At 37.8% G+C, this 27,124-nt stretch overlaps 2 protein-coding genes across 7 annotated transcripts in view; one reads left to right on the forward strand and one right to left on the reverse strand.

Annotated features, from left to right (window-relative positions):
* Positions 1-25,188, reverse strand: part of IFTAP (intraflagellar transport associated protein) — a 59,673-nt gene extending 34,485 nt beyond the window's left edge. For 2 of the 6 annotated variants that reach the window (XM_007181093.3, XM_057553994.1), the window contains exons 1-2: positions 25,063-25,188; positions 8,565-8,719 (exon numbers count right to left, since the gene is read on the reverse strand). In XM_007181093.3, the coding sequence (XP_007181155.1) occupies positions 8,565-8,706 (142 nt within the window). In that variant the 5' untranslated portion in view covers positions 8,707-8,719; positions 25,063-25,188. Of the gene's footprint in view, positions 1-4,418; positions 4,577-8,564; positions 8,720-25,062 lie in introns of those variants that run through there. The other 4 variants (XM_057553996.1, XM_057553995.1, XM_057553992.1 and 1 more) reach the window with 4 other exon arrangements.
* A 352-nt stretch (positions 25,189-25,540) lies between these two features.
* On the forward strand, positions 25,541-27,124 carry RAG2 (recombination activating 2). Its single transcript, XM_007181094.2, has one exon. It carries the CDS (start codon positions 25,541-25,543, stop codon positions 27,122-27,124), a length of 1,584 nt encoding a protein of 527 aa, XP_007181156.1.

A 27,124-nucleotide genomic window follows, 5' to 3' on the forward strand; every position in this document is an offset into this window, starting at 1 on the left:
TAAGTGGCAGGACTGCAGTCTCAAAGAGTTAATAAATGCCTGGACCAGGTCTTCTGCATCCTACATTAGAACAGCATCCTTTCCATTACACTGGTCCTGCCCACAACAAAATAAGAAATATAAGGGCAGTATACTAAATTCTTCATAAAACTAAATTCCTCCAACCTAAGAAATTTCCCTTCATCTTGAGATCATGCCCTTCTGCCTGCCTACACAAAGATGCATCTACTCAAGACAACCTCTTTTATTCATATAGGTTGGAGAAAGCTGGAGTAATTTTTTTCTGTCTCCTTTATAAATAAATGCTTCCTAGAAGTTTTCAAACTTTATGAGGTAGAATAACCTCTTCTATATAAATCTGTAATAATATAGGACTCGTACATTGGCATATGAGAGCAATGCAAGAACAGACTTAAATTATACATGTCTCACACTCCCTCGTTTTTTTCAGAGTGCTCCAAGACATCCCTTGAATATAAAAAAAGCTTGAAGTAAAAAAAAGAAGAAAAAGTCTTTAAATCCGCTGTTCTAAGCATTCTTATTGCTCTTTTCTTAACTCGTATTAAGTGTTTATTCAATCTAAAATTGAGACTCGAAAAGCAAAGGCAATATTCTGGATACTGTTTTATGCATTGCCTTACCAATCAATCAACCTGTAACTGTACGTAGTCTACAAACATATAGATTGCTATTGTGCCTTCACACATCTAGAGCATTTGGAACACCCAGCACACAGAAATAAATAAGAACAACATATTTCTGTCCCATTCATCTTGTATTCCCAGATTCTAGCTCAATGCCTGAATTATAGCAGGAATACAGTCAATACAGAAATGACCTCAACATTAGCAAGAACTGGATTGATACTACAATTAGGGACTAAGCCCAATACCCAGAAATTAGATGACTGGCTATAAGTCACACAAAGCCTAATTTGGAGAAGGTGGAAAAAAAAGAGAAAATGGTACTTGATTCACAATCCCTTTTTTCTAATCGGGGATTCACACACTACAAAAACTAATACAAAGGCAGGCTAAGTCCGGAAAGAACATGAAAATGGTACAATGGTTCCTCACTGTGCTAAGGGAGCAATGGGCTGCAGAGTAAGCTAACTAGTGTTCACTTCAATCTATCCCACCTGGAATGAATCCAAATAGGAAGAAAAAAAAGACACAAAAAAATCTCATACTAGACTGATTGTGGTTGGATTTTCATATAAGGAAGATATGAGTTTGGTTACAATAAAGTTTCCTGTTTGTATCCCTTTGGGTTTAGCTGACCATTTCAAAGAAAATATTATTGTTCTATGGCTGAAAGAACATTTGCTAAAACCATCCAGATGTGAATATGTACCCATTCACTGAGTCAAAGGACACAGTCTCATGACCACCTCAGTTTCAAGTCCAATAATTCACTCTCTTCCATCAAGTATAACAACATATTGACAACAATAAGTAAAAATTAAAGAAAAATGCATATGAAACAAATGCGCATGCACTTAATATTGTTTAAATTGGCTACTTAAAGGTTGATAGTAACCATCTTAAAAGTTTCTTTGGCTACCAGTAATTCTTTGCTTGTGTTTTGTAAAAGTTCAAAATTCCATTTGCCTAAGAAAGTTCACCTCTCTAATTTATATGTACATATAAAATATACTATATAATATATATGTATATGTGTGTGTATTGAAAAGTTATAAAGAGAGAAATAAAATGATTCATTTATTTGGACATAAGTCAAATTTAAAACTTCACATAATATCTTATGTGTGTTTTACTGAGAAAACACACTAGAAAAGATATTTATTGCAAGAAAATGTGTTAAAAACACTGCCGAAAATAAATGTAATGATTGTAATTCAAAATGTTGTAAATACTTAAATACATTTTCTTTCCTTATCCAATTACACCTAGACTACAGCAGAGAAAACAAATGACTATCTATGGACCAAATACTCATGTGTAAAATGAATATGAATTGTTAACAACTGTGGCTGAAGATTTATGGTAATATCTCTAAAACAAAATGGCTTGATCAGCTCAAAATCCATCATAATTTGAGAGGGGGAAATTTCCTTCTGCAACTGAACCAGCAGTTTTCTGTGTTTCATAATTTGTCAATTTGTTCCCTAAGTGAAGTGATTTAGTGATGACAAAAGAAATAGAGAAACAAATGAAAATTGTTTAATGACAGTTTGCAGATGGTCCCCCAAAGAGAAAGAACAGGTTAAACAGCTGATGATGCTTCTTCCATAGGACTCTGCTATAAAGTAGTTCACTTCATCCAATACTTTTTTCTCCTTCAGTGTTCTATGTGATACTTGATGTTATGCTGTGATAAATAAGTCACATACAGATAGCTACTAAATGTATGATCAATATAAAACCATGAGCTTTTTTTCTTCTCCTTTTAGTCTTTTCAGCAATACCAAAAAAAAAAAATCAATCAATCAATCAATAACTGCTTCCTTATTCTCTCCCCTGGGACGCCAGGTTAATCAGGTGGGGTTTTTTTTTTAATTGCCTAGTTGCTTTTATTACCAAGTCCTCATATGATGCCTTCTACAAATTTCTCTTGAATTTAACATGCCAGTGGTCTATGTCTTAAGTTAAAGCAAGTTTACTGCTACTTGCTGTGCTATTTTCAATAGTGCACTTTACTGTTAAACTCACATTTGCAAAAGTGCTTCCCGAGTTGCCTTTTTTTCTTAATGTGGCTAATGTAAAAAAGGAAACAGAAAGACACTGCAAATGGCCTGTGAACTAAAAACACCACTCAATATTCAGTAGGGAATTAAATGACTGATAACAACAGCGCAGAAAATGTGGCTTAAGTGCCACCTGGAAGCATAAAGCTGGTCAGTTCGTTTCCAACTTCCGCTGGCAGGCAATCTGCCAGGTGCAAGGGTGTCAAAACAATGCTAAGCCTGCCGGTCTCTATCTAATACTCGACAGAAAACAACTGCAAAAGGCTTCACAGCGAGGATTATTTTTTGTTGTTGCGTTTTCTTTATGAGAGAAAGCTGTTTTTATGCTCTACTGAAATTCCTTTTCTGCTCTGAAATTGGTAAGAGGGCCAGCTGCTTTCTCTATTTTTCTCTGGGGTATTTTTCTACAGCAGATTTTAAATTCATTCTTCAGATGGGGAAAAGACTCTTCGTCCCTCTTTGGAAGTTTAAAGATGCATTTCTAACGTTCTAATTCAAAATAGCTTTGGGGACCAAAATGATATGTCAACTTCGGAAACATGCTGTTTTATGTGCTGTCACCAGTTTCATTTTTAATTACATTTTTCAGAAGTTGTCAAGGGTGAGTGGTGATATTCCTTTGGCTTAACTGACAACTCAAAAGTTATCAGTCCAGAAGTGTAAACCCAGTCCCAGCCCAAGATCCTGAGCTCATGACAGAACATACACTCATTAAGGGAAAAAATAAAAGGCTCCTGAAATGAGAACTTTGAACAAGTCACTTGGCCTCGGTGGGCCTCAGGATCTCCAGGCAAAACACTTGTGACTCATCTTTGTTTCTTTTCCCTAATCCTCTGTCAGTCACCTGTTACCAAGTACTGTCACTCTCACTTGCATTGGCCCTATTTTCCTTTCCATTTCCTCCTCCACGGCCCTAGTGGAGTCCGCTGCAACCGTATATGCATTTCTGCTCAGCCTCCTAGCTAAGCCAGTCTCCCTGACTCTAGCTGCTTCTCTCCTTCTTTGCCTCTATTTTCAAAATCACTTGCAGTGTGTGTGTGTGTGTGTGTTGAAATTCTACTATGGTTCCCAGTTAGCTAGTATATCAAATCCAAACTCGGGGCATCATGACATCAGGGCATCCTTTCGCGGGCTCTTCTTCCTGTGCCTAGCCATTAACTGTGGATGTTCTTTAGGGTTGGTCTGAGGCCCTCCTATCTGTGTTTCTGACATCCCTCGTTCTCTTATTTTCTTTTTGTTTCATTTATTCAACAAATATTTATTAAGCATTGATTTATTCTACATTACCAGACACTGCTTTAGACACTAGAATAATAATGGTGAACAAAACCCCCAAGCAATCAGCCATCATGGAGCTTACACTCTGGAGAAGTACAGAGTGTAAGCGTTTTGGGGTAGCACATCCATTCCTATGGCTCACGTTATCCACATGCCCGTGAATCCCAGATCTTGAGAACTGCCCGATGCTGTATGGAAGGCAGAAAAGCAAAATGGTTCAGGGTACGGGCTCTGGAGCCATAATGACTAGGCCCATAATCCAATGCCATCACTAACTAGTTACACGACCTTAGGCAGTTCTGTTAGGGCTGCCATAACAAAATACCACAGGCTAGGTGGCTGAAACAACACAAATTTATTTTCCCACACTTCTGGAGGCTAGAAGTCCGAGATCAAGGTGTAGGCAGGTCTGGTTTCTCCTGAGGCCCCTCACCTTAGCTTGCAAGTGGCTGCCTTCTCGCTGTGTCCTCCTGTGGTGTCTTCTCTGTGGCCAGGCATCCCTGGTGTCTCTTCTTATGAGGACACCAGTCATCCGAATTAGGACCCCACCTTTATGACCTCATTTAATCTTAATTACCTCTTAAAAGGCTCTGTCTCCAAATACAGTTGCCTTACTGGTTAGGGCTGCAACAGATAAATTTTGAAGGGACACAATTTAGTCCATAATAGCAATTTACTTAACCTTAAGCCTCGGTTTCCTCATCTGTAAGTTGAGAATAATAAAAATAATAAAAATTAAAAGTAAAAAAGAAATTCGCTAGGTAATTACAAAGATTGAGATGACCCAGGTAAAGTGCTAAGCATAATACCTAGTACTTAACAAATGTTAGCTGCTTATCAGTAAGAGAAGGTCAAACTCTCTCATGATTATTAAGATTATTAAAACCTAAGAAAAACTGAAACCTATTCAGAGGTTTTGAAACTAAGAGTGTGGGACAATCAAAGACTAGACCACCACCAGATTATAAAGCCACAGGCATAGCCATTTGTCCAGAACATTCAGACACACAATGTTCTACCTAAGGGGGAATTTAATTCAAATATTAACAAGTGTGAAGGGAGAAAGGGAGACTGAGATGACAGGATTTATTTTTTCAAATATATGTTGAGAGAACAATAAAATGCTAAAAGCATGAAGTATTGAAAGTGAAATGAGAATGGCATAAAGAAAACAAGAAACAAAATTACACATCAAAATCAGAAACAAGATCTTTGATCTCGACAGAAGAAAATAGGTTAAAGTAGATAAATATGGCAGTTGAGTAAAAAGCTATTATTATGTGGTAATATAGAAACTAGTAAATCTGGATCCTAGGGTGTGGTAATACAGAAACTGGTAAATCTGGATCCTAGGTATTTTAAGAATGAAATGAGAGAATGAAATACAAAGTCCTATTTAAGAGTTAATCATAAAATCACAGTAGATTCATTTCAATTTCCAAAGCATTTTAAGCTGAAGTTGGTAAAATTGGCAACCTTAATGGAAATTAATCATTTAACCTGAAGCACAAAATCATAACAATAATGGTATGTGTGTGTGTGTGTGTGTGTGTGTACGTGTGTACGTGTGTGTATGTGTGTGTGTGAGACTATGAGTGCTTGAGAACACAAACTATATCTTAATTGTTTTTGAGTCCTTAGCATCTAAAACAAGAAACTCAGATTATAACAAGACACACAGAGGATTACTGAATGAATAAATGAATGAATGCATGAACAGAAAATCAAGTATAATTATTTATATCTGTGTTTTTGTAACCTAAAAAAAGATGGAAACATAACAGATGAGGAAGAAGCATTTTCTCCTTTAGACAAATAGTCTAGTATAAATTAATTATATTCACAAAGAAACTGAAATACCAAAGATTGAAAGTCAGCCTCTTATCATTATCCACAGTAATGTCAAAAATATAATGTCTTCACTGATAATGAACAAAACCAAAATCTGCATGCTGATTTTCGAATACAAATCTTAAACTCGGTCTTACTTTCTTGAACTGATGACACTAATTAAGAATTCAATTATAAATGTCTGCTTAAAACTAATACGTAATAGGTCTCTTTAAACATTCTGACAAGACACTGGAGTTATCATCAACTATGCGCTGTGATTATTAAAACCAGAGCTGCTTTTTAAAAAAACTGCAAAACATGGTCAACATAAATGTACTGCAGTTACAGTTATGGTACAATATTAACAGTTTCCAACTGTTTTCCAAGCATCTGAAGCAGTAATGTGAATTTCTTCAATAAGGTTACAGTTTAATTTTTTCCAGGGAAATATTTTTAATAGGATTACTGACCCCTTTAACACTCTTGGAAAGAAAATGAATCCCATAAACATTCTGGCATGTAACTATTATAAAAATAAATAGAACAATCAGTGGAAATGGTAATGTACTTGAGATACTAAACTGACTAAAGAAATGTACATAAGTATATGTGGTGATAGCCAGTTTAACACAGAAAAGATTCCACTACGTATCAGCAAAACAACCAAATACACTAAGACAAATGAAAGGCTGGAAAGAAGGAGAAAACTTTGAAGAAACAGCTTTCATGTCTTCCGTCAAACAGAACTAACAAACAGAACACATTGACTGATCAATTCTGCTGGCTATCATTCAACTCTTAGGCCTGACCCTAAGTACTATTTGGTTTTACAGAAGGTATTTAAATGTTTCTGGGGGAAAAAAGCACACTTACTGATTTAAGACATATTTTTCCACTCACAAATCTTTGCTGTAGGAGGAATTTTTTCAGGTCATTAGTTTATAATGTGAACTGGCGCCTAGGGACATTTTGAAAGGGAAAAAACTAGTGAGCTTGGAGATGCAGTTTATATGACTTGTGTCATCATTTATTTCAGCTCAGTTTGGGGCCTAAAACTGAACTCAAAATGAAGTCACCACATCTGAAACAGTTTCTCTCAGCATGGAATGAGCATACAGAAATTTGAAAAAAGAATAGACCCCTTATCCCAAAAACAAAAACAGCATAACCTCCTTAAAATATCCAAGTCCTTGCAAGAAGTTCTTAGTCTTTCAGAGTACAAAAATAAAGTCAGCCTTCTGAATAAATTTCCGAAATAATTTGGATTATCAAAATGCCACTGGCATACCAAAATGCATTAATTCTGCCAGTTTTACCCTTGTTTCCATACCCTACCCCAGCCAGTCATACTGCCATGTTTGGCTCTGGAAAACATGGAACTAAATCATTAGGCTCAGAGAAAGCAAGCAAGCATCTTCCTAAATCCATGTGCATAGATTGAAAGATGATTTGGCCATCATCAAGATTAATTTGATCCACGTATCATGCCAAAATAGATCATTCACAGCCCAAGTTAACAAGAATTTCCTAAATTCTCTATTTCCCTTAAGTGTAAACAAAATAGATAATGATATTCCCACTACCTAGCACAATAAAAGAATCAGGTTGGAATCACTTTTCCTTTTCTTCATTATAACTACCCTTCTTTTACATTTCTTAAGGACACATGAACTATGACTTCAAATCATGAAGTCAGGTATCCTGAGATTGTCATGACCAGATGTACATTGGACTCCACTTAAGAGCTGAGTCAACAGTCTCCCGAATGTGGATCCCATGACCCAGAAAGGACCAAGGCTGAGAGCAAGAACCCAATGCCTACAGGAGCCACTTAAGGGAAGGAAGCAGGCAGGGTATACACAGGTTTTTCGAGTGTGTGAGAGCCAGAGAGTGTGTCCAACGAGGGAGGTCACATGGCAAGGGCTCCTGAACTCCAGCTGATATTGCCATCAGGGAAGTAAGAGGTAACCGACCTTCTCACTTAATCAGCAAAAAAAAGCAAATCAAGATCTTTATGTAAAATTTCCAACTTTTAACTATTGGTGCAATAAAACAACAATACTGCATGAGGCAACCAAACACATCACGAGAAACACACAGCACGGGTTTGGCCCTTAGGGTTTTAGTTATCACTCTGGTCTAAAAGGTTGTTTCCATTCTACAGAAAACATAGTATCATCATCATCACAACAACAACAACAATAATACTAATACCTAGCCTTCATTAAGCATGTATGTGCTAGCCATTATGCTAACAGTTTCACATGGATTATCTCAAATAACCTTCATCAACCTTTAAGGTACTATTATTATCCCCTCTTTACTCAATGACCTCCCCCCAAGGCAGAAAGTGGCTATGGCAGAATCCAAAAGTGTGCAGTGTACAAAAAACACCCTACACTATGCTAGATTTCTTCAATGTTTTCAATACGCTTTTAAAAACCTCCACTTTTTGCACTTGTGTTTCTTCAAAAATAAAACGAAGGGATTATACTAAATGACTTCTCAAGTCCTCTTCAGTTCTCAAATTCAATGGCTCTGACTCCATAATACAACTCTTGATTGGATAAAAATGTTAGTATTTACATGCATCAGTTGCAAACGCCCTGATGAGAATTACCTGATCAAAGAGATAGAATGAATGAATGCTCATTCAATAGTCTTTCTGAAAAAGACAGCAAAGACATAAAACTATAATAAAATTCATTGTCTCAGCTGCTATAGAAAGTTTACTTCTCCATTTTACCTTTTGAAAGATGAGTGAAAGTGCTCAGAAATTCTTCATATGTTTGCTCGTGACAATTAACAAACTTATCCAAGACTTCTTCAATATGCCGATCTTCATCCATCACCTCCAATTCTGGTATCTGGCAGGCATTCCTATTCATGAAGCCACTTTATCTGTAAGACAAAGAAAAACATGAGCTACAGAGAGTTGTGCAGTACCAGCCTCTCCCAAAAATACTCCAGATGTGTAGGTAGAAGAATTCCAAGGCCCTAAAAGGACAAATCAAGATAGTTAGTAGAGCAATAAACCCTAGTTCAAGAGACCAGAGTTTTATTCCTATCTCAACTGCTGAACTGTTAACTATCACAATTTTATTTTTGCTTCAGTTCCTCATTTCCATCCTCTTAATTCACAGAAATATCATCACACAGTTACACAATTAGAAACCCAAAATCTGTCAAGGTAAGGTGAACTTCAAAGAATATGTCAAACAACCACCCTTCCAATGACAACAATAGTGGCTAATATTTATTAGTTCCTTTTGAGCACTTATTAGGTAACAGGTGCTGTTCCGAGCACTTTTATGTTAACTTCATAAAAATTCTAGCTCAGATCACAGAGCCAGTAGGCAGAAGTGTCAGTTCTAGATGTGTGATCCTAGAACCCATGTCCTTAAGTACTTCACCATGTTTCTCTAACCATTGCATGACACACACACACCCGTCCATACTATTGCACTATTGCTGCCAAACAGCTGACTTGTCTGTACTTTAACACATCCAGACACTGGAAACTCTGAATGGTCCAAAGAAGCCTTTGGACAGCTCTATTAAAGCCTCCTTCTAAGACTGAGCCTAAATCTGTCTCCCTGTACCCTACCCCAACTGGTCCCGAGTCCCTGGATGGGACTGAATAATTTCAATCCTTTTTATCCGTGATATCCTTTCAAATATTTGAACAAGCCTATACTGTCCTTTCTCAATCTTCTCATTTCATTCACTTAATTTCTTTTTCAAAACCCAGCTCAGAATTCAGTTTCTCTTTGAAAGCTTTAGCTTCCCATCTCCCATCATCACAGGAAGAGCAAATCATAATTTCTGTGCTGCCTCTCTATACTGTGTCTACTGTTCCACTTATCACATTGTATTGTAAATAGCTGTATACATTTTTGTGTCCTCTATTAGACTTAGAGCCCGTGAAAGGCAGGGTCCATGTCTTTTCATAGCTCAGGAGGTGGCATAGAGCTGGCAGTCCATCAGTCTTAAGCTAAAATTACGCATTTGAGCAGGTACTATAGTCAGATATTGCTAGAAGCTGACAAGAGACTCAACTAAACCTGCCCAATCACTATATCTGTACCTTGTATGACATGGCTTTGGGTCCTTTCACCCTTCTGATCAATCTACCTGGAAAAGATTTCACACTGCCTGCATCTCTTTAAAATATGCCGTCCAGAAATGAAGACAAGACTCCAGGTATGGTCTGGAGACAGTGAGATTTGACTAACTCTCACATTCTAAATGTTACACTCCTGCTTTATACCTGAAGATCACGTTCACATGCTAGTGGCCCCTTCACATTGTCAGCTCATTGACTGCTTCGCTAACTAAATGCTTGTCAGCTAAGAAACAATGCCTCAATCCCTGAGGAGTTTGAACTTTGTTTTTAGTTGTGATATTTCATCTTGTTAAATTCCATTCATTCTGTGTGAAATATGATTCTTACACGGCTTTGAGAAAAATGACTATCTACAGAAAGCAGAAGAATAATGACAGCCTAAGCACCCAGTGTAATTCATGGGGGATAATAAAAAGGAGGGGTTCTCTGATACTGTATAGACACCATGGTTCTTCTATTTTTCCAAAACAAGAGTGAAAATCTGGTGTCTGTTATTAACTTTATTTATTTGGTATTTACCAAAAAGCTCAGAAAAAATAATAGTAAAACAAAAATGTATTCGTAGGATAATACCCAAAGTCACCTAGTGGCAAGACCTGACCTGAATTAATATGAAAGTGTTTATGACTTTTATTTATTCTATTTAAATAGTATAACTATTCATATGCTTCCCTGAAAAAATACTAATGGGCTTGCTTTTGAGGTGCTTTCCTGATCCCACTGGAGATTTTCTGTAATATGTGGCATTTGCCCTGATTACCTTTCTAAACTCCAAAAACTTCTGAATTCTGAAAGACATCTGACCCCAAGGGTTTTAAACCGGAATTGCGAAGCTACGAGAGCCTCCCAAGATTGCTATGAGGATTAGATGAATATACATGGGGCCTCAAGAAATGTCAGCCGTGATGATGATGATGATAATGGATCAGTCTTAGTACTCTGTCCTTTGTCTACATGAAGACATGTTTTGACTGTGACCCCTTTGACTTTGAAGGTACTAATATTACCCAAAGATCAATCAAGAGAATTCGTGATACATTACAACCCTAGATAAAACATGGTATTGTAGAAGTCCAAGTGAAAATAAAAAGTGTAGCTATGTGCCAACCCAAAATGAAAGAAACTGTTTCAAGCTATTTGTACCTGAAAATTAGATATAGGAAAAAGCACCAGTTACAGTGTATGCAAATTTACCTATAATACTGCCAGGCTTCAGCAATCCATAGTTTAATATATTATGCTTGCAGTTGCTAGATAATAAATAATGATAAGTTCAAAGGTGGCTATTATTTTACTATCAGTAGGACATGTACTTAATTACAAAAATGTCTGCTCTTCCAGAAGTGCATCCCAGCAAGATTCCAACACTGTATTACATCAATCTCTTTCTCAAGGCTTCTCAGGTAATCTACTTCTACAGGCAAAATATCAAACAGAAGCAGCCAGGTTGTATTTTATATTGCTGTAAATGCCTTCTCATGGATGCTTTAAGGGTGATAATAGAAATTTCTTTAAACTTCCTTTGCAATTCTCAAATTGGTGTATTTTGAGTATTTAGCCTTAACACATCTCAGTTTTACTAAAAGGCAAACAATCAACAGGCTGTACACAGCACAAATTCAAAATCTTTCAATGCCTTTAATTTTATTCATGTGGTTACCAGAATACAGGAGAGGTTGTTTTTACTGACTTTTTAAAGACTTTTGGAAAATCCAGTTTTACAAGCTGTCATTGTTTAGAGAGTTTAACAGATACCCACCTTCAAATTTAGAACTTTCCTTATCTATAAAAATATAAATAACCTCATGTTAAAAGTCCCCAGAGACTGACAGAGCAGATAATCATTTACCAGACAGTCAAGTGGTTTATGCAAATCTTAGTGGTTTTCTAGAAGGAAGCAATGCTTTTTCAGTTACCATTCACATTAGTTTGTGTTTTTACCATAAAGTATTTTTCTAAAAGAGAAAAAGGAAGAGAGAGAGAGACATATACTTGGATAACAGGATTCTTTGTTTTGGTTTGGTGTTTTGTTTTAAGGCTTAAAGCTCCACATAAAAGACCCAGAGCATATTGTGATAACTAAATGTATAACAACGCCAACTGGTAAATCAGAAGTAACACTTTCACAGTCACAGCACCCAGTAGGAACCACTGGGAGGATGTATTGCTCTGCTTGGACTACTGAACTTCACAGGGAGACCACAAGCTTCCTTAGGAGCACGGGTCTCTTCTTACTGAGTCACTGGGAGCTAGCAAGAAAGTCACATAACCTTCCTGGAGTCCCCTTTCCTACTAACAAATAATGAAACTAACGACCACTCACACTCAAGCCGGTTAGTGTCACCTGCTCTCTGAAAGGACATGTAACTAGATGAGGCTGGTACTGAACCCAAGTTTGACTGCTCACTGCTGGAAAGACCAATACTTGAGAGACAAGTGTTGGTGAAAATGGAAAAGCTGCTTTATTCAGGAGCTTATGCCATGGCTATAATTCCCCACTGTCAACCCTTCATTCCATTGCGATGGAATAGCAGCCACGGTCTGTCTTTTGTAACTTTTTCTAGGAGAGAGCAAAAGCAATGGTTGCAACATTGTATTATATACTCAGAGCCTTCAGTGAATGGTTTAGGAGTTTCAGTTTTTAATTGATCCTCCCCTGTCATCAAGTTCAGGTCCACTTGGGGCCAGCTGGTTGAACCCACAGGACATTATCTCGACAGTGTGGGGTCATAAATCAAGGCATTGGTTTAAGATAACAATCATGAAAAAAATTAAGTTGGGCTTGTTCTTCCTTTGTTTGTACATTCCCTCACTTCCCTAGATAGTAGCTGTTTGAATCTGCTCTTTGGAACTCAGACAAGATCTGGGAGACTAGAGCCTTTTTACAAACAAGAGGCAGGCAGAGGTCATGGGGTGGGGAGGGGGGTGTCTGTCTCAGGAAGGTCCCTGTAAAGGGTACCTGCTCCTTTACAGACATTATTATAAAATTTGGTATGTGGAATTATCACCATTGCTGTAGCATATCTTTGATGCTTATCTTCAGATCCCTGCTTCATGCGACTTAGCTAAACAAAACACAACTGTCAGAGACGAGAGTGATAAGCCTTAAGAAACAAGTCACCCTGAGCTAGTAGTGTCCTCTCAAAATACATAACCTGCTTTCTAATAGCACAGAAAGGTGTATGTCTGCAAAAAGGTTTGTTTGTGTTTTTTTAAATTGTGAGGTTTACCACTGATGCTTGAAAGTAATAAATAATAACACATTTTTAAAGAGTTGTGCAGGGGCTATCAAAGCCCACATTCTCAAATTCTCATAGTTCTTCTCAAGAAGCTCCTGCTGTGTGAAACATAAAATGGGGTATTTTAAAAAGAATTCACCTAGCCTGAGGAATGAAACCATCAACCTTGATACTTCAAAGGTTAGGTCTCCTTTTATACTTTGGAAAATGGACAAATCTCAAAAGACCAAACTACACTGTAAGGGTACAGATTTATTGACATGATAGAAGAGACCCGGTGTGAACTGATGGCTTCTGCCTTGACTGAACAACAACTATTTTGCATCCTATAATATTTTTTATGTCGCTTAGATCATATTAAGGAGTACGAAATCCAGTGACAGAAATTGCCAAAGATTCTCAGAGTTGAGAGAAACCTAAAGGTCATCTAGTCCAATCACAGAGAACAAATAAAGGAATCTGGAAAAGAAACTGTAAGTGAGGTTTTTGTCAACTAATGACTCTATTGATGAGCGGTATCATGTGGTTCTCGTATCACAAACAGTAATGAGATGCTCTTGATTATGATTTTTAAGACATACATGAAGTCATCAGGAACTTAAACAAAAAGCAGCAATCTCACCCTGGTTGGATGTATCCATGCATCTGACTACAACCATATTCTGTACCCCAATAACATACAAAACATGTTGAGACAAAGCACACACAAACACAGACACATATGCATATATACCATTGTTTTAGACATCTACCAGTAGGAACAAGAAAACAAAGGAAAAGAGGAAGGCATAAATACAAAACACCTTACAAAACAGAAAAGGATCTAAACTCCTTTACAGTTTATCAGGATGAGATAAAGACATACATTCTAGCATCTAAGAATACACAGCATTCCAATTTATAAGCTTCTCCCAACAAGCCTTTTCTAATACGTTAAAAAGCATGGAATTCTCCATTATCACCGAAAAAGCTGACAGTATAAGCCTCTGGACTTCCATATAAACTCCCCTAGGTACAAGCCTCTGCAGTGAATATTATGGAAAGCATTTGTGGGAGGCAGGAGAGGCTTAGGGCTGAATGTTGATTACAAAGCTTTAGAAGACAAAAGTTGTGTATTGTCATCTGTGCAGAGGTCTCAGAAGTACGCATGTCTTTGTTTTACTTTTTCCTTGACAAATGATCTCACCTTAAGGAAAAGAGAAAGAGAAGACACCCAGTAGAAGTTTACCAAGAAATGCTGGAACTCAGGCGTGTTGACTGTTTTCCTCTTGCAGAAAGCTCTGGAGGATGGGAATACTACTAATCTATAAAATTACATGTTTAAGCAGAAACTTTCCTCTTGAAAAATTTGCTTCCCTTTCCTGATCATCCATCCAAGTTACTGCAATGGGGTTTCTTGAGGCTATCATTCATTAAGCCCTGTTGTTCATCAGCAGATTGTATAAAATCAATTTTATTTCCCCAAAATATACTCTTCCTCCAAGCTGTTTAAGTCAATCCAGAAATGTCTACATTGACTCACTGAGGCAGGTCAACTATTAGACTGTTTTCAACTACACAGTTATTAATTCCATTAAACAAAAATGCAAACAGTTAAGCATTCAGAACTGCCTCTCCCTGCTCACTCCCTACTGTTTTTTTAAAAAGCAAATTACCTGTGGACATGGAAGCTGAAGGATATACCCATAAGACAAATTTCAGAAAATCCACTGTTTTTGAAAGCAGAAAGATACCTTTTCACTACCATTTTTTGTTTCTTAATTTGCTTTTTTGAAAAATTTAAGTCATGTGTAATCACAAGTCAATACCCTACCTTCACCCCCTAACAAAACTCCTACAAGCATATTAACTGACCTCTAGACTAGTACATTATATCAAGAAAAATGTACAATACACATATTTCAATCTTATTCAAAACTGATCTCCTAGCCTCAGGAATGTGATCAACTACCTCAGTGAGTTACAGACAATAACAGTGAGTTTTTCAGTGAAAAACTGATAAAGCTGTGAATCCCCTGATAAAGCTATGAATCCATAAGGCAGTAGAGTTTCTAAGTTAACTTTAGAGCTCTATAATCACGCAATAAGACTTCAATCATAAAAGATTTATTAGCTCAACTGTAATCCCACCTTCCCATGGGACGCAATGTCCCATTATTGCTCATTTTATCTGTACTGCATAACTACTGTGGCACAAAGGCATCTACTCTTAATTAAAATCATCCCTTTTTCTCCAGCTCCGGAGCCCGTCGGCCACACGCACGGTGCACAGCACTTTCACAAAACCAGAAAGCCTGCTTGAAAGCAACACCTGCACAGCTAGTTAGGAGCAGGTGTAGACCAACCAAACTAAATCAACTCTGCTTTTAGGAATTCATTTCCAAGTGTTTTGAAATGCCAGATCTTGCAAATAAAATTGACCCTTTCATTTGACATTCTCTTAAAAGAAATAAGATTTTAAAATGTATTTCTCAGCTATTTTTGATTCTAAATTCCTATGACCGTGGAATAATAAATGGGCCTTAAGAAGTAATACAGTGCTTCCCTAGCTTCCAATTTCTCTCAGCATTTTATTTGCAACTTTGCCTTGATGTACACCACATAACATACACACACACCAAGATAAAAACAATTTCTTTTTGCCATCATGGTTTCTATACTCAAAGGTAGAAATTAACATACACAAATTCCCTCCTTGTCTAAGAATAAAAATTTTTTTTTCTTTTTTTTTTTTTTTTTTTTAAAGATTTATTGATTGATTGATTGATTGCTATGTTGGGTCTTCGTTTCTCTGCTAGGGCTTTCTCTAGTTGCGGCAAGCGGGGGCCACTCTTCATCGCGGTGCGCGGGCCTCTCACTATCGTGGCCTCTCTTGTTGCGGAGCACAGGCTCCAGACGCGCAGGCTCAGTAGTTGTGGCTCACGGGCCCAGCTGCTCCGCGGCATGTGGGATCTTCCCAGACCAGGGCGCGAACCCGTGTCCCCTGCATTAGCAGGCAGATTCTCAACCACTGCACCACCAGGGAAGCCCCTAAGAATAAAAATTTTAAGTGCATTTTCTTTCTAGTACAACATTGTAAACACCTCTGAAATTTTGCTCCATTTTATTTTACAACTAAGTGTCCACCTTAAATCATGGAACATTCTGGTCAGGTGGCTGTATTCAATTCATTACTTTAAATAAAAAATGACAAAAAAAAATATGACAAGTCACTTGTCACATTCTTCTCTTGACAATCCATCATACTAACTGTAGATTGCTTCTTTCTATACGTTTCCTTTTCCTTCCTCTTTTCTCCTCTTGGCTAGTTTCAGTTGTGGCTTCTATCATGGGATTCATTCAACAGACCAAACATCTCCCTTTCCCACACTATTTATATTATTTCCTGAAAAATCAGCCACTTATTAAAAAAGTAAAAATTGTCTATGCCTATTTGAATGCTATGAAAAGCTGCCACTGACCTCATTTCAAACACTTGCTAACCCATTGAGCAACAATGTCATTTAAGTTTTTTCTCCATTTATAAGATGGGGATGGAAATGCCTGAGAGGTCACTGCATTTTTTAAGAAACACTGTCATGAGTTCACAAAACTGTGCTCCTCCCCTGCCCACCTCAACCCACCATGTACACACACCCCTGCAGCTATGTTACCCTTTCAAGTTTTTTAACTTTTCTGGCCTTAAGCAGTTTGAATGTAGGTATAAGGGGACTGGACTTGAAGTTGTCTTCCATCTCTGATGTTCTATTTTTCTCCAATTATGCTTCCTTTTCATTCAATTACTATGTCAGTATATCCCATTACTAAGTTTTTTATCTCCTCTGTGGAATAAAAATTATTCTACTCTGTAATGACACTGACTTGTATTCTTTAATTGTCCACTGTCTTTGGATTTAAGGCACGAGAAATCCATATATTTCAGTAGGAATTTGACTCTGCCCCTATAATTGTGATTGCTTGGTGAACTTTTAAGAACTTTTAAGAAAAGGTGAGCATAGGAAGAATGTAAAACATGTTTATCCACAATCAAAAAGTTGCTTCATCCTACTATCATGCATGTTCCTTAAGGGCAAGAGCTGAGTCTGTGATTTTTTTTTCCTAATTCTCCGCATGACTCTATACATAGTGGATACTCAATAAATATTGTCCATGACTTCACATTTAGTTTCTATGCTGAGGACTCTGGTAGACCGGGGGCTCTGAAGGAGATCACTGCGAGTCTAATGCTCTCCTAATGTGTGGCAAGGGCTCAGGGTTTAAAAATCCATTTCCAAATATGTTGCTGATTTCCAGTCTCTTTAGGAGACAACTAACCCATTTAGCAAAAAACTGCCTGTTTTCTGGTGTTAGTAGAATGCAAAGGCTAAGACACTTACCTAAACCTACCCCTGGTCTCTAGGTTGCATTTCTTACTTTATATTTACTGTGGAGATAACCAATATGTCAATTTTATGAGAGCTGTCACTGATGCTGGAATTTCAAGTGCCATAATCATTACACAACACCATGAATAGGTTAGAGAAATAACCCAATACTCTTTTGCAGACAAAGAAAAAAAAATCATCATGGAAGTAACAGAAGAGATGATGACACTTTTTTAAGGAATGGACCAACATTCCAAATGCAAGAATCAGCCAAACAACTGAGCTACTTGTCAGTTTTTTAGAAGTCAACCTTGAAAATATATCCTAAAATTTGGCAAAAAATGAAAATCTTCACTTACACAAATATATTTATGCCACCATCATCATTACACAAGATCTACTGAGTACACTCTTTATAACAGACAGTTTATATCCATTAATCCTCCCAGTAAGGCAGGTATCGTCCCTGTTTTAGAGATAAGGAAATTGAAGGTCAAAAAGGCCATTCAGCTAGTAAGTGGCAGAACTAAGACTCAACTCCAAATCTGTCTACCTCTGACCCCTGCATTCTATCATCTAAGCCACATAGAACCTGATTAAATGACCAACAATACTGAATAGTCAGATATATTTACTTAATGGAATTTTAGGCAACTAGTAAAAATTTTGGAAATAAAATATACATTTCATAGTATATATGAAATAATGTTACATTAAAAAGATAAAACAAAATTTAAATACATTCTTATCATAACTAAGTAAAAATATGTATACATTTGGATAAAAATTAGAATAGAGCACAAAGAAATGAAAAGTTTTATGGTCGGGAAATGGGCTTAATAAATGGTATACATTTTTCTTGATGTAACTGTTTTTAATGAATTGTTTAAAATTAGGTCAGCTACAGTAATCAAGACAGTGTGGTACCGGTGAAAGAATATACAAATAGATCAATGGAACAGAATAGAGAACCCAGAAATAGACCTACGTAAGTATAGCTAACTGATCTTTGACCAAGGAGCAAAGGCAATACAATGGAGCAAAGACAGTCTTTTCAACAAAGGGTTCTGGAACAACTGGACACCCACATGCAAAAACAGGAATCTAGACACAGACTTTATACCCTTCACAAGAATTAACTCAGAGTGGATCACAGACCTAAGTGTTAACAACAAAAATTATAAAACTCCTAGAAGATAACATAGAAGAAAACCTAGATGACCTTGGGTATGGCAATGACTTTTTAGATATAACAATAAAGGCACGATCCATGAAGGAAATAATTGATAAGCTGAACTTCATCAAAATTAAAAACTTATGCTCTCCAAAAGACACTAACAGGACTTCCCTGGTGGCACAGTGGTTAAGAATCCGCCTGCCAATTCAGGGGACACGGGTTCGATCCCTGGTCTGGGAAGATCCCACATGCCACAGAGCAACTAAGCCCGTGCACCACAACTCCTGAGCCTGTGCTCTACAGCCCATGAGCCACAACTACTGAAGCCCGTGTGCTCTAGGGCCCGCATGCTGCAACTACTGAGACTGTGTGCTGCAACTACTGAAGCCTGAGCGCCTAGAGCCCGTGCTCCACAACAAGAGAAACCACCACAAAGAGAAGCCCGCTACAACAAAGAGTAGCCCCCGCTCACCGCAACTAGAGAAAGCCCGTGCTCAGCAATGAAGACCCAATGCAGCCGAATAAATAAATAAATAAAACTATAAAAAGATAAAATAACGAAAGACACTGACAAGAGAATGAAAAGAAAAGCCACAGGATAGGAGAGAATACTTGCAAAGGACACATCTGGTAAAGAACCGTTATCCAAAATATACATAGAACTCTTAAAATACAATAATAAGAAGACAAACAACTTGATTAAAAAATGGACCAAACACCTTACTAGACACCTCACTAAAGAAGACATAGAGATGACAAGTAAGCAAATGAAAAGAAGCTCCACATCATATGTCATTAGGAAAATGAAAATTAAAACAAGATAACTACTACACACCTATTAGAATGGCCAAAATCCAGAACACTGACAACACCAACTGCTGGCTAGGATGTACAGCGACATGAACTCTCATTCATCGGTGGTGGTTATGCAAAATCACACGGCCACTTTGGAAGACAGTTTGGAGGTTTCTAACACAACTAAACATATTCTTACCATATGAATTATCAATAGTGCTCCTTGGTATTTACCCAAAGGAGTTGAAAACTTATGTCCACACAAAAACCTGAACATGGATCTTTGCAGCAGCTTTATTCATAATTGCCAAAACCTGAAAGCAACCAAGATGTCCTTCAGTAGGAAAATACAATAGATAAACTGTGGAATATCCAGACAATGGAATATTATTCAGAGCTAAAATGAAATGAGCTATCAAGTCATAAAAAGACTAGGAGGAAACTTAAATGTATATTACTAAGTGAAAGAAGCCAATCTGAAAACTATATGACATTCTGGAGTATGCAAAACTATGGAAACAGTAAAAAGATCAGTGGTTACCATGGATTGAGGGGAGGGAGCAACAAACAGGTGGAGCACAGAAAATTTTTAGGGCAGTGAAATTATTCTGCATGATACTATAATAGTAGATACATGCCAGTATACATTTGTCCAAACCCATCGAATGTACTTCACCAAGAGTGAATGTTAATGTAACTTTGAGTGATAATAATCTGTCAATGTAGGTTCATCGATTGTAACAAATGTACCTCTGGTGGGAGATGTTGGTAATGAGGGAGGCTATGAGTGAGTGGGGGGCACGAGGTATATGGGAACTCTCTGTACCTTCCACACAATTTTACTGCAAACCTAAAACTGCTCTAAAAACTTAGGTCTATTTTAAAAAATTAAGTCAGCTTTTTCATCTGTTCTCAACCCTTCGGTTTATTCTTCCTTTGATTATGAAACTTTGGAGTGGGAATGGGGAGGCTACTATCATAGTTTTTAAGACCACGGTGGAATATTTTCCTGGGCTGAGCACTTCAAAGACATTATCTCATTTAGTCTTTTTGCAACAATCTTTTGATGTAAATATTTCTATCCCCATTTCAGAGATGGGGAAAAAAGAGGCTTAAGGATTAAGATGACTCCACCTGGAAAATGGCAAAGCTGGCAGAGAAAACCAGGTCAGCTTGACTCTAAAGCCCATTTTCTTAATCATTCCACTATACAATATTACACAGCAGTTCCCTGATACAAAGTTGGTGGTAGGCCTCCCATAATCAGAACTCCTTCTAAGCCTTGCATTAAAGAAAATGAGACCATTGAGGAGCAATTCACGGTCAAAATAACTGACATTAGTATTAGTAGTCTCTGCTTTAGGAAAAGTAATTTCCCATTTGACTCATGATAGTATTTTTTAAATCATGTTAATTATTTAAACATTAAATATTAATGTTTAAATAATAAACATTATTATTAATGTTTAATTATATAAACATTATATTATTAATGTTTATTAAATGTTTAAATAATAAACATTTAATAAACATATTAAACATTCTAAAACGTTTTTAATAAATCAGGATTTTACCAGTTTTTTGGGTTTTTTTTTTTTTTGGTCTTTACAGTTAATAGTAGATTGTTTCCACTGTTCACCAGTAAGGAAACAGTTAAATCTTGAGGGTACACCCTGGTTGGATATCTCCCTTAACCGTCTAAAGAAAAAAAAAGGTCACAGTCAGTTACTCCCGTTAGATCAGTGTTCACTGGAACATCTGTAGGCACACATACATACTCTCTTTACCGTCATCCTTCTGCAGGCCACGGTCAGAGAGAGCAGTCAGTGAATCTTCCCCAAGTGCTGACATTTAATACCTGGTTTAGCGGCAAAGATTCAGAGAGGGGTGAGCAGTGCCCCTGGCCTTCAGGTAGGTCCAATAACTTCATTTCTACCAGAGCTAAGATACGGGAGCCTACGTTTGTCAACTTTAAGGGAAAGGTGCCCCCCTTCAGCAGTATGTTAGTTCCAGGTGGATTGGGTGTCTAGATGGGGACGGGATGATGTAGAATTTGGAAAGAGAGGGGCTTTCTGGTCTCAGGCTGCTGCAAGGATTTTATTCCTGTGGTATCAGTGTTGAAATTTTAATCTTAGTGCATAAATGCTTCTCTGGCGTAAGTGTCAGAAGGCAGACCTAATCCTGGTTTTACTGCCAGCAAAAAAATCAAACAATGTACACCTCAAACCTGATAAACCGTGCAAGATAGTGTTAATTCGTACACTAAACGACTGCAGTTACATGAGGTTACCTGCTATTTTGGAGCAATCAGGAAAACGGGCAACACTGATCAGCAAGATTTAATGCTTCCGAGTACAGTAGCTTTCTTTGGAAGGAAAAAAGTGTCAGTTCAGACACAGGAAACTACAAACCCAGACCTCACACCATTAGCCCTCTTTTGATTCTCAACTATGCCCTAGCTTCACAGTGAATAAATGAAAATCTCCCTGCTGAGGAATGTTAGCATGGGGTTGGGAGACTTGTATAAATTTATTGGTCCTATACTTCTGACCTTTAAAAAGAATCTTTAATGTGTTGACTTTGAAACTTCTTTCAGTCAAAGAACAGTGTCATTTTTTTCAAAATCTGCCTGTGTTTATCTGGCCTATTTAAAGAAAACCACTTCAGTAGATTATTTTAGTTCTAGTGTCACCTTTTAAAAACTCATTTAAAAACCAAGATGTGATGAATAGAGTCATAGTAAAACTGTGGAAAATATACTATAGTCTATTCCTGTGAAGACATATTTAAGTTAGCAAAGCAAAATTGCAAAAACTAAACAAGTATGGAATAATGTGAAAACACTTTCAATGTTCTTGTTCATTCTTTAAATACATAAGTCATCTGGCCATAGTTTAAAATGAATAATCTAAAAATTAAATACACAGATTCTTGAACTGTGTTACATGAAGAGGTAATTCATCTTAACAGTAATCAACTTTACCACTATTTTTAGGGCCCTGAAATTATGAGGTGAGCCAAATAGCAGGGCACCAAAGGGAGAACAGGTCAGAAATCTTTGGGGACCCAAAATAAGCTACAAAAAGGGGTAGTATTCCTTATGTCTTGCCCAAGAAAATATTTCTGTTTAATCTACAATAACCATGTTTTCACTTATGAGAAGCCAAAATCCCTATGAACTTTAAAATGAAGCCAATAGGTTACAATGAAAACTTCTTAATTTTTCATTTAAAAGCAAATGTTCTTGTTGTATGGTCACCCCTTGGGATCTGGGACCCATTACCTCTGTAGAGCTTGCCTTCCATCCCAATAATGGTCTTCACAGGTGTTTACAACAAGCAGGCTTTGGTGCTCCCTCTGCCCAAAAGTGAGCAACTCTCTAAAAATCATCACACATCATGCTGAGTGTAATCACATATGGTTTTCCTTTACTAAACTGAGCGCCAACAATATTTCCTTTCAGTTCCTATGGAGAGCATTTTCTTAGTTGCACAGATGCCTTCTCTCATGTATACCTGGATAGGCCACGAGTAAATAAAACACTTGCCCAGGTTATTTCATAAGCAAGGCAAGTTGCTGAACCTACAAACCACCATGGTCTGAGGAAGAAAAAGGCTTGCTTTCATAACCTTAGTAATAATCCTTCTCATTCACCAGTTCCTCATTTCGTTTAATAACCCACAAGATGATTATTAAAATATCACACCTTGAGGAGTCTCCCAAGTAAGCTAAACATAAGTAGAAGAGAATAATTAGCAATTAATTACACCTGATCTTCAAGGCAAACAGCCCCACCAAGATCTTATTAGACTGACCATAAACTCCACAAGGTCCAAAGAACCTTTGCAGGAGGAATAAAAATAAATTACAGCATCAATTAACATTTATTCAATACTTATTATGTACCAGCACATATGATCACATATGTGCTATGTGATTTACATGTGTCATCCCATTTATTCTCAAAAATAACTCAATGAATAGGTACTAATATTATCCCCATTTTGCAGATAAAAAAAGAAAAGAGACAAAAAACTTGCCCAAGATAGTTACACAGCAAATAACTTTTAGAGCCCAAATTTGGACTCAGACATTCCAACTTCAGAGTCTGCATATTTAATGAGGGGTTAGAGAAAGGGTAACAAGAAGAATGAAATATTTCCTGTTATTTAAACTGAACCCACCAGCAACTCCTCTGTTGTATATGTTTATCCAATTCTCACTAGTCTAAAAAATTATCAGTCTACACCCACTAACCAGATTCCCAGATCCTAAAGCCCTTCTAATCATCTCCAACATCATAAACATCATCTACCACAACTGGCATGTAACTGTGCATTAACAACCTTACTTTTTATAAGTTCAAGCATAATCGTCACAGCTATGACCTACAGCGTACAAAGCCCTGTCCTAAGTGCTTTGCATGTATTAACTTACTAATCACAACTTACATCAACCTGTTAGGTAGGTAAAATTATTATTTCATTTTACAAATGAGGAAACCGAGACACAAACCGGTTAAATTACTTGCCCAAGGTCACACAGTAAATGACAGAGCCAGGATTTGAATCCAGTCAGCCTTCAGCGTCCATACTCTTAGACACTGTTTTATACTGTTTTTGAAGCATATTAACAATTTATTCTTAAAAGTCAAGGAATCTGTGCTATTTTGTTTCCTTTAATCTTTAGTGCCTAGGACCTCACTCTGCAAACAGGGCGTGCATTTCCCATTAAGGCTCCTGACATCTCTCCAAGGTAAGTAATAATTTTTCTAAAAATTAAAATTTATCAAGCTTACTCCATCTAGTAAATACCTGTTTTAAAAAATCATACAAATATTACATTCTGAATAATTCTGGTACCTCTTTGCTTAATGCCTGCTTACAACAGAATTACTAATTACTTCCAAGGTTCTGGGGCTGGAAAGAGAGATCTGAAATAACAGCCACTAACTCTATTTTCTTATCCAAAAAGAGGGAGGAGTGGGGGCGGGGGGAGGAAGGGAGAAGGAGAGGTGTTTAGGAAACTTCTCTGCATCCCTAAAAGAACTCTAAAAACCGGAGCAAGAGCAGCTGAGAAAACAAATGGCCTTTGGCGTGGTATCCGCTAAAGTCTCATTACTGTATTTCCATGACTAAATACAGGAGTGGTAAAAAACCATTATCAGGTAAATTCTCCCCTGCACTCCAGGTATTCAGAGACTAACCTTTCGGTTCCGCAAAATAGTCATAGCTTTTTATTCTCTGTGCCCCCGTCAAACCCCCGCCCCATTAAGCTAAGGAGACCCGGGGGTGCAATTTTGACTCGAGCTCCAAAGCTCCAAAGAAGTCCGTGAGGACACCTGGGCCGGGAGTCTCTTCGGGCTGCGGCTTCCAGGCAACCCCGCTCTGGCCACAAGCAGCCCTGCTTCCTACTGGGTCACTTATTAATAAGAGGCCCCAGGAGAGGCTCCAACAACACCCGGGCGGGGGTAGCCAGACGCAGCTCCCGGTGCCGCAGCTTTCCCTTAACCCGGATATTGGGTCTGCGTCAGCCATTCTCACCTCTTCTTCCCTAGTTTTACGTCTTGGCTCCCATCTAGTCACTTCGCATTATTGGTGTCTTTATTCAGACAGACTCCTCTCGCGGAGCCACAGAGACAAACTATCGTAGCCACACATCCCATAGACAACGGATTCCTGGGAAATGTAGTTCTTTCTGCTGACAAGCGGTGAATCTTTAAGGGAAAAGGACTACAATTCCCAGAAGTCTAAGGGACGCTAGTCCATGTCTCAAACAGGTCCCAGATTCTTGAATGGTATTAAGCTGGAAGGTTCTGCTTCTCTTTGCTTACCTAGCTGCCTGAATTTTTGCTATTTTGCGAATTCAGGCCACTACGAGCTTGTGGGACAGCTCTTTTTTAAACATGCTTCTTACGTGTGAGGGGATCTAAGCACAGTGATTTTATATGAAGGGATGTAGTAAGGCAAAAAAAAATTTTGTAATTCTTTCAGGTAAAAGATCTATCCACGATCAGAAAATATGTCACTACAAATGGTAACAGTCGGTAATAACATAGCCTTAATTCAACCAGGCTTCTCATTAATGAATTTTGATGGGCAAGTTTTCTTCTTTGGCCAAAAAGGCTGGCCCAAAAGGTCTTGCCCCACTGGAGTTTTCCATTTTGATGTAAAGCATAACCATCTCAAACTGAAGCCTGCAGTTTTCTCTAAGGATTCCTGCTACCTTCCTCCTCTTCGTTATCCAGCCACTTGCACATTCAAAGGCAACTTAGAGTCTGAAAATCATCAGTACATCATCCATGGAGGGAAAACACCAAACAACGAGCTTTCAGATAAGATTTATATCATGTCTGTTGTTTGCAAGAACAACAAAAAAGTTACTTTTCGCTGCACAGAGAAAGACTTGGTAGGAGATGTTCCTGAAGGCAGGTATGGTCATTCCATTGATGTAGTGTATAGTCGCGGAAAAAGTGTGGGTGTTCTCTTTGGAGGACGGTCATACATACCTTCTGCCCAAAGAACCACAGAAAAATGGAACAGTGTAGCTGACTGCCTGCCCCATGTTTTCTTGGTGGATTTTGAATTTGGGTGCTCTACGTCATACATTCTTCCAGAACTTCAGGATGGGCTATCTTTTCACGTCTCCATTGCCAGAAATGATACCGTTTATATTTTAGGAGGCCATTCACTTGCCAATAACATCCGCCCTGCCAATCTATACAGAATAAGGGTTGATCTCCCTCTGGGTAGCCCAGCTGTGAATTGCACAGTCACGCCAAGAGGAATCTCTGTCTCCAGTGCAATCCTGACTCAAATAAGCAATGATGAATTTGTTATCATTGGTGGCTATCAGCTTGAAAATCAAAAAAGAATGGTCTGCAACATCATCTCTTTCGAGGACAACAAGATGGAAATTCGTGAGATGGAAACCCCAGATTGGACCCCAGATATTAAGCACAGCAAGATATGGTTTGGAAGCGACATGGGAAATGGAACTATTTTCCTCGGCATACCAGGAGACAATAAACAGGTTGTTTCAGAAGCATTCTATTTCTATATGTTGAAATGTGCTGAAGACGATGTGAATGAAGATCAGAAAACAGTCACAAATAGTCAGACATCAACAGAAGACCCAGGGGACTCCACTCCCTTTGAAGACTCAGAAGAGTTTTGTTTCAGTGCAGAAGCAAATAGTTTTGATGGTGATGATGAATTTGACACCTATAATGAAGATGATGAAGAAGATGAGTCTGAAACAGGGTATTGGATTACATGCTGCCCTACTTGTGATGTGGATATCAACACTTGGGTACCATTTTATTCAACTGAGCTCAACAAACCTGCCATGATTTACTGCTCTCATGGAGATGGGCATTGGGTCCATGCCCAGTGTATGGATCTGGCAGAAAGCACACTCATCCATCTGTCAGAAGGAAGCAACAAATATTATTGCAATGAGCATGTGGAGATAGCAAGAGCACTGCAAACCCCCAAAAGAGTTCTACCCTTAAAAAAGCCTCCACTGAAATCCCTCCACAAAAAGGGTTCTGGGAAAATTATTACTCCTGCCAAGAAATCCTTTCTTAGAAGGTTGTTTGATTAG

This window comes from Balaenoptera acutorostrata, chromosome 9 (genome assembly GCF_949987535.1).
Source record: "Balaenoptera acutorostrata chromosome 9, mBalAcu1.1, whole genome shotgun sequence".
Lineage (NCBI taxonomy): Eukaryota > Metazoa > Chordata > Mammalia > Artiodactyla > Balaenopteridae > Balaenoptera > Balaenoptera acutorostrata.

Coding starts and splice junctions, on each gene's coding strand:
- RAG2 (XM_007181094.2), top strand. CDS start 25,541: ATGTCACTACAAATGGTAACAGTCGGTAATAACATAGCCTTAATTCAA.